The sequence below is a fragment of the Delphinapterus leucas genome, chromosome 17, assembly GCF_059928025.1.
Source record: "Delphinapterus leucas isolate spDelLeu-1000000601 "Yukka" chromosome 17, BTC_Dleu_Yukka2, whole genome shotgun sequence".
NCBI lineage: Eukaryota > Metazoa > Chordata > Mammalia > Artiodactyla > Monodontidae > Delphinapterus > Delphinapterus leucas.
In genome coordinates this window covers 36040867-36053700 of record NC_143145.1, presented here as the reverse complement: position 1 = coordinate 36053700, position 12834 = coordinate 36040867, and the positions used below count along the sequence as shown (strand labels likewise).

Sequence of the window (12834 nt, the reverse complement as noted above, 5' to 3'; positions counted from 1 at the left end):
CTAGAAACAAAATTTTTTTGCTATAATTTGTCATCATATTTGTTGCTCTGATTTCAAAACTCACGCCTGGGAAATTAAGAAGAGAAAAAGTTTAATTCTTGCACTTTTCAAATGGGTGTGTAAATGCAAATGACTAATTTGAATTTTCCTCTAAAGCAAAAGAATTAACAGCTATTCCATTTAAAACTGTAAATTTCCCAGTCACAGTCTAGAGTTTTAAACAGATGGTATTCTGCACTATTATAGTTCCCCAGCTTGATTTCTAATTAATGCACCTGTGAGAGTGCAGATGAAGATAAAGTCCTTCTCTACCTTTTTTTGATATTATGATACTTCTATTAAAATACATATGTTTATGAATTTAAAAACTTAGCATCTGCTATATGGCTGTACCTATATCAGTACTTATGTCTGTATCTTTATATCCGTATTTAATGACTTCCATTATCTTTTGAAAGACAAGAATTATATTGCTGAAGACAGTGACTATATATTGTTCAAAACTTGAGAGTAAAGCCACATCCTCTTAAGAATTTTTTTCTCTTTATTAATTCTTGTTTGGAATGATCTTGGAGACAATGACTGTTGGAGATTATGAAAAGCTAAAGATATCCCTCCGAACTACCTTCTTAGCCAACTTAAATAGGTTAAGGCCACATTCTTTTTTTTTTTTTTAAACATCTTTATTGCAGTATAATTGCTTTACAGTGGTGTGTTAGTTTCTGCTTTATAACAAAGTGAATCAGTGATACATATACATATGTTCCCATATCTCTTCCCTCTTGCATCTCCCTCCCTCCCACCCTCCCTATCCCACCCCTCTAGGTGGTCACAAACCACCTAGCTGATCTCCCTGTGCTATGCGGCTGCTTCCCACTAGCTATCTACTTTACGTTTGGTACTGTATATATGTCCATGCCACTCTCTCACTTTGTCCCAGCTTACCCTTCCCCCTCCCCATATCCTCAAGTCCATTCTCTAGTAGGTCTGCATCTTTATTCCCGTCTTGCCCCTAGGTTCTTCTGACCTTTTTTTTTTTAGATTCCATATATATGTGTTAGCATATGGTATTTGTTTTTCTCTTTCTGACTTACTTCACTCTGTATGACAGTCTCTAGGTCCATCCACCTCACTACAAATAACTCAGTTTCATTCCTTTTTATGGCTGAGTAGTATTCCATTGTATATATGTGCCACATCTTCTTTATCCATTCATCTGTTGATGGACACTTAGGTTGCTTCCATGTCCTGGCTATTGTAAGTAGAGCTGCAATGAACATTTTGGTACATGACTCTTTTTGAATTATGGTTTTCTCAGGGTATATGCCCAGTAGTGGGATTGCTGGGTCGTATGGTAGTTCTATTTTTAGTTTTTTAAGGAACCTCCGTACTGTTCTCCATAGTGGCTGTATCAATTTACATTCCCGCCAACAGTGCAAGAGCATTCCCTTTTCTCCACACCCACTCCAGCACTTACTGTTTGTAGATTTTTTGATGATGGCCATTCTGCCCGGTGTGAGATGATATCTCATTGTAGTTTTGATTTGCATTTCTCTAATGATTAATGATGTTGAGCATTCATTCAAGTGTTTGTTGGCAATCTGTATATCTTCTTTGGAGGAATGTCTATTTAGGTCTTCTGCCCATTTTTGGATTGGGTTCTTTGTTTTTTTGCTATTGAGCTGCATGAGCTGCTTGTATGTTTTGGAGATTAATCCTTTGTCAGTTGCTTCATTTGCAAATATTTTCTCCCATTCTGAGGGTTGTCTTTTCATCTTGTTTATGGTTTCCTTTGCTGCGCAAAAGCGTTGAAGTCTCATTAGGTCCCATTTGTTTATTTTTGTTTTTATTTTCATTTCTCTAGGAGCTGGGTCAAAAAGGATCTTGCTGTGATTTATGTCATAGAGTGTTCTGCCTATGTTTTCCTCTAAGAGTTTGATGGTGTCTGGCCTTACATTTAGGTCTTTAATCCATTTTGAGTTTATTTTTGTGTATGGTGTTAGGGAGTGTTCTAATTTCATTCTTTTACATGTAGCTGTCCAGTTTTCCCAGCACCACTTATTGAAGAGGCTGTCTTTTCTCCACTGTATATTCTTGCCTCCTTTATCAAAAATAACGTGACCATATGTGTGTGGGTTTATCTCTGGGCTTTGTATCCTGTTCCAATGATCTGTATTTCTGTTTTTGTGCCAGTACCATACTGTCTTGATTGCTGTAGCTTTGTAGTATAGTCTGAAGTCAGGGAGCCCGATTCCTCCAGCTCCGTTTTTCTTTCTCAAGAATGCTTTGGCTATTCAGGGTCTTTTGTGTTTCCATACAAATTGTGAAATTTTTGGTTCTACTTCTGTGGAAAATGCCAGTGGTAGTTTGATAGGGATTGCATTGAATCTGTAGATTGCTTTGGGTAGTAGAGTCATTTTCACAATGTTGATTCTTCCAATCCAAGAACGTGGTAAGTCTCTCCATCTACTTGTATCATCTTTAATTTCTTTCATCAGTGTCTTATAATTTTCTGCATACAGGTCTTTTGTCTCCTTAGGTAGGTTTATTCTTAGATATTTTATTCTTTTTGTTGCAGTGGTAAATGGGAGTGTTTTCTTAATTTCACTTTCAGATTTTTCATCATTAGTGTATAGGAATGCCAGAGATTTCTGTGCATTAATTTTGTATCCTGCTACTTTACCAAATTCATTGATTAGCTCTAGTAGTTTTCTGGTAGCCTCTTTAGGATTCTCTATATATAGTATCATGTCATCTGCAAACAGTGACAGCTTTACTTCTTCTTTTCCAATTTGGATTCCTTTTATTTCTTTTTCTTCTCTGACTGCTGTGGCTAAAACTTCCAAAACTATGTTGAATAAGAGTGGTGAGAGTGGGCAACCTTGTCTTGTTCCTGATCATAGTGGAAATGGTTTCAGTTTTTCACCATTGAGGACGATGTTGGCTGTGGGTTTGTCATATATGGCCTTTATTATGTTGAGGAAAGTTCCCTCTATGCCTACTTTCTGCAGGGTTTTTATCATAAATGGGTGTTGAATTTTGTCGAAAGCTTTCTCTGCATCTATTGAGATGATCATATGGTTTTTCTCCTTCAATTTGTTAATATGGTGTATCACGTTGATTGATTTGCGTATATTGAAGAATCCTTGCATTCCTGGAATAAACCCTGCTTGATCATGGTGTATGATCCTTTTAATGTGCTGTTGGATTCTGTTTGCTAGTATTTTGTTGAGGATTTTTGCATGTATGTTCATCAGTGATATTGGCCTGTAGTTTTCTTTCTTTGTGACATCCTTGTCTGGTTTTGGTATCAGGGTGATGGTGGCCTCGTAGAATGAGTTGGGGAGTGTTCCTCCCTCTGCTATATTTTGGAAGAGTTTGAGAAGGATGGGTGTTAGCTCTTCTCTAAATGTTTGATAGAATTCGCCTGTGAAGCCATCTGGTCCTGGGCTTTTGTTTGTTGGAAGATTTTGAATCACAGTTTCAATTTCAGTGCTTGTGATTGGTCTGTTCATATTTTCTATTTCTTCCTGGTTCAGTCTCGGAAGGTTGTGCATTTCTAAGAATTTGTCCATTTCTTCCAGGTTATCCATTTTATTGAAGGCCACATTCTTAAAATAAACTTAAGAGAAACAATATAAGTGTCAAATAAAAAAATAAAGATAGCCATCCTCTCTCAAAAGGTGGCAAAAGTGATCACAATATAATCAGGAAATCCTCAGGCATAATTTTTTTTCTAATTTAACACTCCATAGTGAACATATAAGTTGGGGAATTTATTTTCAAATGATAAATTTGATGTTTGCAGAAAATATACTATTCTGGAAGAACTAGACTTTTTTGTGCTTTAATGAGAGTGAAAAGATTATTTTCTAGAAGCTTTAGGTCACAAATAATCAAAGGAAGGAAAGGAATTCTTGGAAGGTCATGTTCAAGGATGCTTTCTCTATGTTAATTGAATGTATCAAAGCTGCCCTGGGTCACTGTGAAGTCAAAGCCTTATTTTAGATATGAGAACTGCGGCTCTCGAAGTTTGGATACTATCAGAATTGTTTTGGTGTGCTGATATCTGAGACTTCTGGGCAGGAAATTTCTTACGTAGATGTGGTACTAGGACTAGGCTCTATGGAGAGCTACTCTATGTTTTATGTTAATCCTTTGGATTTGGCATATCAAAGAATACCTGTAAAATAATAAGCAGGTGACTTTATTTCCTAGTAATTGACATTGAACATATATAAATCCTGAAACAGATTAATTTCAGACCTTTTTCTCATAGCAGTTGTACAAAATAAAACACCAATTTAAAAATAAAATTGCTTGACAAACCTTAGGGTGTGTCTTTGGTGAGTTGTAATTTATATAGATGAATTTCCATATTTCTGCTTACATTAAATACCATATTGTACAGACTTTCAAATACAGAGAAAAATGTCTTACTTGGACACAATAAAAATGAATAATAGGGGCCTTTTGCTTATATTTCACACCCATTTGAACAAAGTCATGTTTGTGCATTTAACACTTTATTTTCTGAAAATATTATACGTTATCTAGACAAAGAACTCTACAAAACCTTAGTATATCTTGAAGAGACTTGCAAAGGAAATATTTCTATATTTTTTCTCCCTCTTTCTATGAATTTCTATGGTTTATAAACATCAGTGACAGTTCAAAACTTGAAGCACTGTGAAAAAATTACTCCCTTTTGGTAGTAAGAAGTTTTTTGGCATAAAAATGCATATTTAAAATATCTGATTAAACTATTATAACTATCCAAATCTTACCTATGTAAAGCTCTTAGAACTCACCTGCCACAGAGGAAGTGCCCCATAAGGATTAGCTGTAATCACGCATTCTTCAAGAATCAGCTCTAAAGCCATGAGGGATACCTTGATTGACCATACATCCCTGTTGTGTCATGGCCTTACTTTGGCCAGAATTGGGAATCAGCTTTTTTTTAAAAAGCCAGTTTGATGAGCAAACTCTATATTTCAGTGTTTTAGTTCAAACCATTTGTGTGTCCTTTTCTGTGAATTGCCTATTTCATGGCTCTTGTCTATTTCTTTATTGGTATGTTAGTTGTTTTTTTCATTTGAATCATTATTTATATATTAATGATTTAACACTTTATATGATATTTTATTGCAAGTATTTTCACCAATTTGTCCTTTTCCTCTTTTAAAAATATATTTATTTATTTTCATTTTTGGCTGCGTTGGGCCTTCAGTGCTGCGCGTGGGCTTTCTCTAGTTGCGGCAAGTGGGGGCTACTGTTCATTGCGGTGGCTTCCCTTGTTGCAGAGCAGAAGCTCTAGGTGCACAGGCTCTAGAGCGCAGGTTCAGTAGTTGTGGCTCATTGGCTTATTTGCTCTGCGGCATGTGGGATCTTCCCTGACCAGGGCTTGAACCCGTGTCCCCTGCATTGGCAGGCGGATTCTTAACAACTACACCACCAGGGAAGTCCCCTCGTCCTTTCCTTTTTAATCGATTTGTGTGTGTGTTTAACAGAAGGAGTAAGTTGTATACTCTCAAATCTATCTCTTTTGTGTGTGATAACTTGGGGGCAGTCTCTAGGGGTAGAGGTTGCTGGCCAGTCCTTACTTTACTATTCCTTAAATCCACAAAGGGCAGGACCAGTAAATGCAGATGTGAAATCTAGGGGAGGAGTCTAGGCTGGGAGTGTGTATCTGGATGTCACCTGTCTAGAGCATCATGGAAATATGGGTGTAGATGAATTCTTCTGTCGTAAGAATGGAAAGAGAGAAAAGAAAAGGAAACTGTGTTGGAATGTCTGTATTTGGGGAGTGAGAAGAGGAAAACGAGTTAGCAAAGCTGACCAGAAAGAGAAGATATTCAAAGAATCATGGACGGCCAAGAAGGCAAGAGACATAAGGTGACGGTCAACTGGTTAAGCCAGATGGATTTGGCAAGAGAAGCCAATGAAAAAGTCAAAATACAAGGAACAGAGGAGCAAAAAGGAGGCAAATAGACCAGCCTCTTTTCTATTCGGTCAAATGAGCACCATCTCCAAGAGCATATGAACATATTAAGACAAAACCCCAAATCATACTTGTATGTACAACATGATCTTAAATCCTCTGTAGTTTACTTATGCCCTCCCTCATTTCCTCTACTGTAATGATTTTTTATAGTTCCATACCAACGAGCAAAGGAAAAATTTTATAGGGAATTCGCACTCAACTTTAATGCCCCCCCTCCGTGCCCAGGAATGATGTTAACGAGCTGATGCTTCATCCTACAACATTTTATTATAATCAGTAAAATTACTTAACCGGCTTCACTGCGATAGGGAACAGGGGGAACTCTGGGAAAAGTGGGACCCCTTGGAGGTCAACAATGTACTGTAAACTAAGGAGCAGTCTCAACCTTCAGAGTGGAGGCCTGACCTCGCCGGAGGATGGAAACGGGGCTGCCTGGCTCACCTCCCCACGTTTTGTTTCTTATCCCTGTGGCTTGTGTGCAGACAGTTGCTCTGGTCACATGCCTAGCATTGTCTGCATTTGTTTTTCCCTGTCAGGGAGCAGAAAGAAAAATCCGAGATGAAGAGAGGAAGCAGAACAGGAAGAAGGGGAAAGGCCAGGCCTCCCAAACCCAGTGCAACAACTGTGAGTGTGGCTGCGAAGGGGTAGGCTTTGTCTGGGCCAGGTCCACTGGGGAATGGGTGAAAAGAAGTGGGTTGCGGGTAAAATATGGGCATGCAAGGGATGGCTTGCTTTTCCCTAGCAGTGGAGAAGGGGCGAGCTGTCCCTGTTAAACGTAAATAGAATCACATGATCACAATGTTCGAACTGGGAGGGATTTTCTAATGTCAAGGAGACCAACATCCTCCTTCTCCAGACAAGGAATCTAGGGCACAGAGAGGGACAGGAGGGCAAGAGGGGACCGGAGCTCCCCCTCAGGAATGCTCACGCCAAGTCCACTCTCTTTCTGCTGGTTTGGTGATGGGAGAGGGGAGGCTTTTAAAGTGTGTTCACATCTATGGTGTTTGGGAATCTTCATAGGAGACAATCATGAACTTTAGCTAAGATTAGATCTTACAGGTGAGAGTTTAGTCATTCACAACCCTCTCACTTATGGGTTCTGTGATTGTGTCCAGCCTCTGATGGGAAGTTGGCAGCGATACCGTTACAGAAGAAGAGCGACATCACCTACTTCAAGACAATGCCTGATCTGCACTCCCAGCCCGTCCTCTTCATACCCGATGTTCACTTTGCAAACCTGCAGAGGACAGGACAGGTATGGCCTCCCTGCTAACATCTGCCTGCCATCCATTCACTGGGCTGGTAGAGCCTTAAGACAGCATCACTTCAGGCACTGTTGATCTTAAAAATAAAACCCATGAATTCAACAAAAAGCCAGCTCTTCCCTACAGAAAATGGAATTTTATAGAAAGGAATGTCTCAGGAGAGGAAACCAACTTACTAAGGGGAAGGTGAGAGTGAGCTGATAATCTCGAAGTGTTGACAAAGCAATGAAAGAGGAAGAAAGTAAGAAGGCTGATAACCTGTAAGAAAAGTTTTGTTTTGTTAGTTTTGTCATGTGGGATCCACCTGATGCGATGGAGCTCCATCTAATGGTGGGAAATTGAACTGCACCCATAACTTTAGAAAGTTGCCCAAGAGGAAAAATTCTTTGATTAAATAAAACTCTATCAACAATTTTTCCCTTAGTAAATTAACAGTTTCCATTGAATAGGTAAATAATTTCACACCAAGAGAAAAATGAGATTGTAGACAAGCCTTTTAAAAAAAGTTCCTGTCTTTTAAGTATATCTATAAGTGAAATTATAGAAATAATATTATAATATAAAGATCCAATAATTAACTCGTTATGGTAGCTCAAGTTGATGAAATGTTATGCAGCCACCAGAATTATATTTATGAAAACTATGTAGCAACATAGGAACTCATTACGATAATGTTCAGAGGGGAAAAAAGTACAATAGCCATTTGTATCTATACTGTGATTCCAAATATATACCTGAATTTGAACAAGACAAATTGTAATACTTGATGAGTAGGGTTAGGAGATGGATGATTTTTTGTAATGTCTTTAGTATTCTTTTTTTTATGTCATGAATTAAAATTGTGTGAGATAATTACTTCCCCAGCATTAGCCAGAATTGTCTTTCACCAAACCAGTTGGGTTTAGTGACTCTTGTATTGATTAGTTTTCTTTTAAACACAGAGTCCTCTGAGGAAAGGTCTGTTGAGAAATAGGTGCATAATGACACATTCCAGTTTTTCTTCCATCCTAAGTGTTCAGACACTCATTAGAACTGACCTTAGTCTAGGAGCAGAAATTATTATCAGCTTAACTTTCTGTTTCTGGAGAATAATCTGTGTATGAGACAAAGCAGTTGTACAACCAGGGCTTTTTTTTAAAGTTGCTGTTTTTGACACAACATGGCAATAAAATACCCATAGTTTTTTCTTAGAGTGCATTCCACTAAAATGTAGCATTCCCATCTTGTCTTACTTGTTTGATAGGAAAAGGACACAAAGAAGAAAGGAAGAATATTATGATTTATTAAGCTATGAGGGCCAGCACCTATTTTTATTATTTTTAATTCCCAAGAACATGATGGTGATTTGTGTATTTACAGTCTTCGTAAACACATGGGATTTTTTGAAGCTAGGTGTCCACACCTTCCAGGAGAGAGGGGGAAACTGAGTTAAATTGCTCTTATTGTTTACTGGTGGGATTCTGGCTTCAGCCCGGTGTCAAAACTGACAGCCTGACCTGTTCTCTTGGCAAGATTTCTCTGAAATACACAAAGCTGTAAATGAATCCTAAGAGGAAAAGTGACCAAATCTGACTGCTCGTGACTGTCAGTCCTCTGGCCTCACTTGCTCCCTCCGTGTCCTGAGCTGGGCTCCTAGCCTGTGCCTGAATCAGAAGGAATGTGTAGCCTTTACCGTGGGTTGGTTGCAGCAATTTGCAAAGCAGCCCGATCAGCGTCCCCTGGGGCATTGCGAAGTTAAGTCCTGCTGTCTGGGGCTGTTCTTGAAGAGCCTCAGGCTTCGCCTGTGGCCTTGGAGTCAGAGTTAAGGGGCTCAGTTAGGGAGCCTGCCTGGGCTTCAGGCAACAAAGGAACACACTCTTCTGTGCTCTAGAACAATGGGTGAATGTCCTGTGGTTGATCAACTTGCTTGGCCGAAGGAAAGGAGCGCCTACTGTGTAGCTGGCTGGAACTTTAAAGGCTGCCTTTTCTTTGAAAAGCTGGGAGCCTTGGGAGATGGATCCAGAGGCAGGAGGGAAGAGGGCAATGCCGTGGCATGAGAAGTGGGCATGGGACAGGGCTTGGCTGACTTTGACAGGCAAAATGAGAGCTAGTTGTGGCAGATCAAAAGCTGGGCCAGTTTTACCATAAGGGAGCAGGGGCGGGTAGGGGAGGAAGGGCCATGGTACCCACTGCAGGCGTGAGCCTGGTAAAATCAGCCACGTGGCAGCCCTGCACGACCGCGGAGCTAGCAGCTGTTTAGCTTTCATGGTCGGTGAGCACTCCGAGCCACGCTGAAGGCACCTCAGGTCTGGTCACGTGGCCTGGGGAGCAGGCTTTTCACTATCAGCCCACATGTCCCCTGCTCCCTCATTATCTCACTGATTCACTTGTGGGTTGGTACATTCACCAGACGGTTATCAAAACCTCCTATGAGGGCATGAACCCAACGTGCAGGCTCTGTGGAGATCTTCAGTCTCCCTCTCCTCGCACTGAAGTCCTGATACGCACTGTGGCTTCTGTCGGGAATGCCTTTAAAAAGAAGTGACAAGGGGAGCTTGGAGAAATTGTGGGAGGCAGAGGCATTATCCCACTGGATAACATGTACTTGGCGGGTATGAGCCTTCCTCAAGCCACCTGAACACAGGGAGGACATCATTCCTCCCTCACACCCTCAAGAACCGTCTCCCCACTTGTGGCTTGTAAACCCTCGATCCCCCAGATCAGAGGCATTCTTTTTTTTTTTTTTTTGCGGTACGCGGGCCTCTCACTGCTGTGGCCTCTCCCGTTGCGGAGCACAGGCTCCGGACGCGCAGGCTCAGAGGCCGCGGCTCACGGGCCCAGCCGCTCCGCGGCATGTGGGATCTTCCTGGACCGGGGCACGAACCCATATCCCCTGCATCGGCAGGCGGACTCTCAACCACTGCGCCACCAGGGAAGTATAGGCGTTCTTGATAAGAATGCAGGTTCCCAAGTTCCATTCCAGGCCTTTCAAATTAAAATCTCTGAAGGGGGACTCTGGGAATTTGCATTTATGAGAAGTTCTCCAGATAGTTTTTATGCACTCTAAAGTTTGAGAAACACTGTCTAAAAATTAAATTCGTGCAATAAGCCCTACAGCCAACCAGGAAGAAACAGTGGGTCATTACATGCGAGGAGAAATGACAGTGCAAGGAGGTGATAGGGACGGTGCGGCAGAGGCTGCTCAGGAGGCCAGGAGGGCACTTAAGAGAAGGCTGCTTCCAGCTTTGGGTCACCCGTCACCTTTGCAGAGAGCTGTCCATTACCCTACCAGGGTGGTGCAGCAGAGTGGATGTATTATGCCACATTTAAAGAAACCAGCAAAAGACAAGCCAACATCAGGAACCTTTCCTCCACATCCAGTTGTGTGTCCAGTGCTATGGCTCAGGCTCCCTTGCTTATGTGGGTCACTCTATATGCATCTAAATAGACAGTCCCATTACTAGCACATGTCAGTGCTCTGATGCCACACTGAAACGTGGGGTCTGGGGAGGAAACGTGTTACCTTCATTGTTCTCTGTTTAAGAAGAAACAAAGTATACAGTACAACCATAGACATTAAAAAGTTTAAGAGGAAAAAGTTCCCTGTGGAAATCCGAGCTAATGTCTAGAATGACTCATTCCCAAAGAGTTCCAGGTAACCAGCTTTGTTATACAACTAAGTTTGGGTTTGGCAGCATCCCAGGAACTGCCACGAGCCTTTGAGAAAGTTTCCACGGAGAGTGTCAGTCTAGACACAGCTGTTTCTCTCCCAGGTGGCTGCAGCAGGGACAGTGAAGAAATGGACTAGAGCCAGAGGTGACTTTGAAGTTAATGTGTGAATGTTGGATACTAACTTGAGTTTCATTCTTCACCCAAATGGAAATGGTCCTGCAGCACATAGTTAAAGCTCACAAAAGGCCCACAATTAATTGTCATAAATAATTGGATGAAGAGGACTTAGCATACATAGCGGGTACCCTCTGGATTTCCAGAGTTGCATAAAATAAGGATGCTTCATAATGTCTTTAAATCTGATTCTGCCTGCTGCCATGCTGGCCACCAAAAGAAGTGTCTTTTCCTTCTGGCCAGAACACCTCCTAGAGCTAAATGACCTTTCCTGGCCGGAGGGTAGTTGACGCCTAGATTTTTGTGGTCGTGGGATGCCAGGGTAACCCAGGTCCCTTTGGGGAAAAAACAGAGGCCTGGGGTTACTGCCGTGGGGACTTCCTGTTCTGCTCTCTTCTCCAAAGCACTCTGTCTGGAGTCAGCTCTCCTGTGGACTGGATGGGATTGGTTACTCACAGGCCCTGCTCCAAGGCCTTTGTAAACAATGATTTTTAGATCTTGCTAAAATATTTCCTTAATGTCAAAAGCAAGATTTGGCTTAGGGCTATAGGTAATCTGATTTCCAATTTTAGTTCATTAAACTCTTAAGAATTAACCCTAGGGAGACTGTGAAGAGGTTAAATTTGTATTTCCTCAGACACACATGTGCAGCATCATTAAACAGATTTGTCTTTTGTCTTTTTTGAGACAGCGTAATGCCTTAGGAAAGTCTGTGCATCATGTAACATATTTCCGTTCCTTGTGTCCAGCCTACAGTAAGCCTGTTGTTTTGCTCCACAGGTGTATTACAACACGGATGATGAACGAGAAGGGTAAGACACTCGGTCTTTTCACTCAAGCACCCAAAGTCAGTGTATGTCAGTAGAAATGGGTTTCCAAGCACAGGGTAATGGGGCAGGGAGTGAGAATGTCTGCTCAGCCTCCAGACTCAGAGCTAGGAGAGGCTTGACTCTGGGGATTGTCTGGAAGGAGGCTGGGGAATGCCATTCTCCTTCCAGGCAGATGGAGCACAGTGTACTGCATCCTTGATAGGTGGTCAGCCAGCTTCTACTTGAATGTTCCCAGTGATGGGAATATTCTGATACTCATCATACTGTTGGCCAGTTCCAGCTCCAGGAAGTTTGTCTGTTGAACTGATGTCTGTCTTCTTTTGACCCATTGGCTCTATTTCTGCTCTCTGGATAAGTCTCAACCTTTCCTCCTCATTCAAACATAGTTTTACCTCTCAACCCTGGAGGGGGTACCGCCAGATTTGTTAACAGTCTCCTTAAAGCTGGCTCTCAGAAATACACATGTTCTTGAACCACATGAGTTGGAGATTATATTGGGATAATTTCTTCTTATGACCTGGATACTGTTTTTCTCTTAAAGCAATCTAGATCTACGTTCATTTTTCATCTACATAACATTACTTACATACAACTAAAGTCTTGGTTTGCATTAATTACATGTGTATAACTTAACTCTCTAGATCACTGGTTTTTCAAACTATAGTCAAACCAGGGCTTCCCTATTCTTCCCTATGCAATTAACATATTTACTTGTAAAACATTTCAAAGTGAAGTAAGTGGAGCAGGTATTCTTGAGCTCATTTCCTAGAGCAGAGCTCAGGGAACTATAGCCTAAGGGCCAAATCAAGGCCCAATACTTTTTGTACTGTCTGCAAACATTTTTAAATGGTTGAAAAAATCCCAAAGAAGAATAATATTGCATGACACTTGAAAACTATGAGATTCAAGT

The 12834-nt window shown here is 41.2% G+C and overlaps 1 protein-coding gene across 6 annotated transcripts in view; it reads left to right on the top strand.

Annotated features, from left to right (window-relative positions):
• Positions 1-12834, top strand: part of GRHL2 (grainyhead like transcription factor 2) — a 164004-nt gene that overhangs the window by 126464 nt on the left and 24706 nt on the right. For 4 of the 6 annotated variants that reach the window (XM_089898846.1, XM_089898845.1, XM_089898844.1 and 1 more), the window contains 3 exons: positions 6541-6628; positions 7120-7259; positions 11875-11906. In XM_089898846.1, the coding sequence (XP_089754972.1) occupies positions 6541-6628; positions 7120-7259; positions 11875-11906 (260 nt within the window). The remainder of the gene's footprint in view (positions 1-6540; positions 6629-7119; positions 7260-11874; positions 11907-12834) is intronic. The other 2 variants (XM_089898848.1, XM_089898847.1) reach the window with 1 other exon arrangement.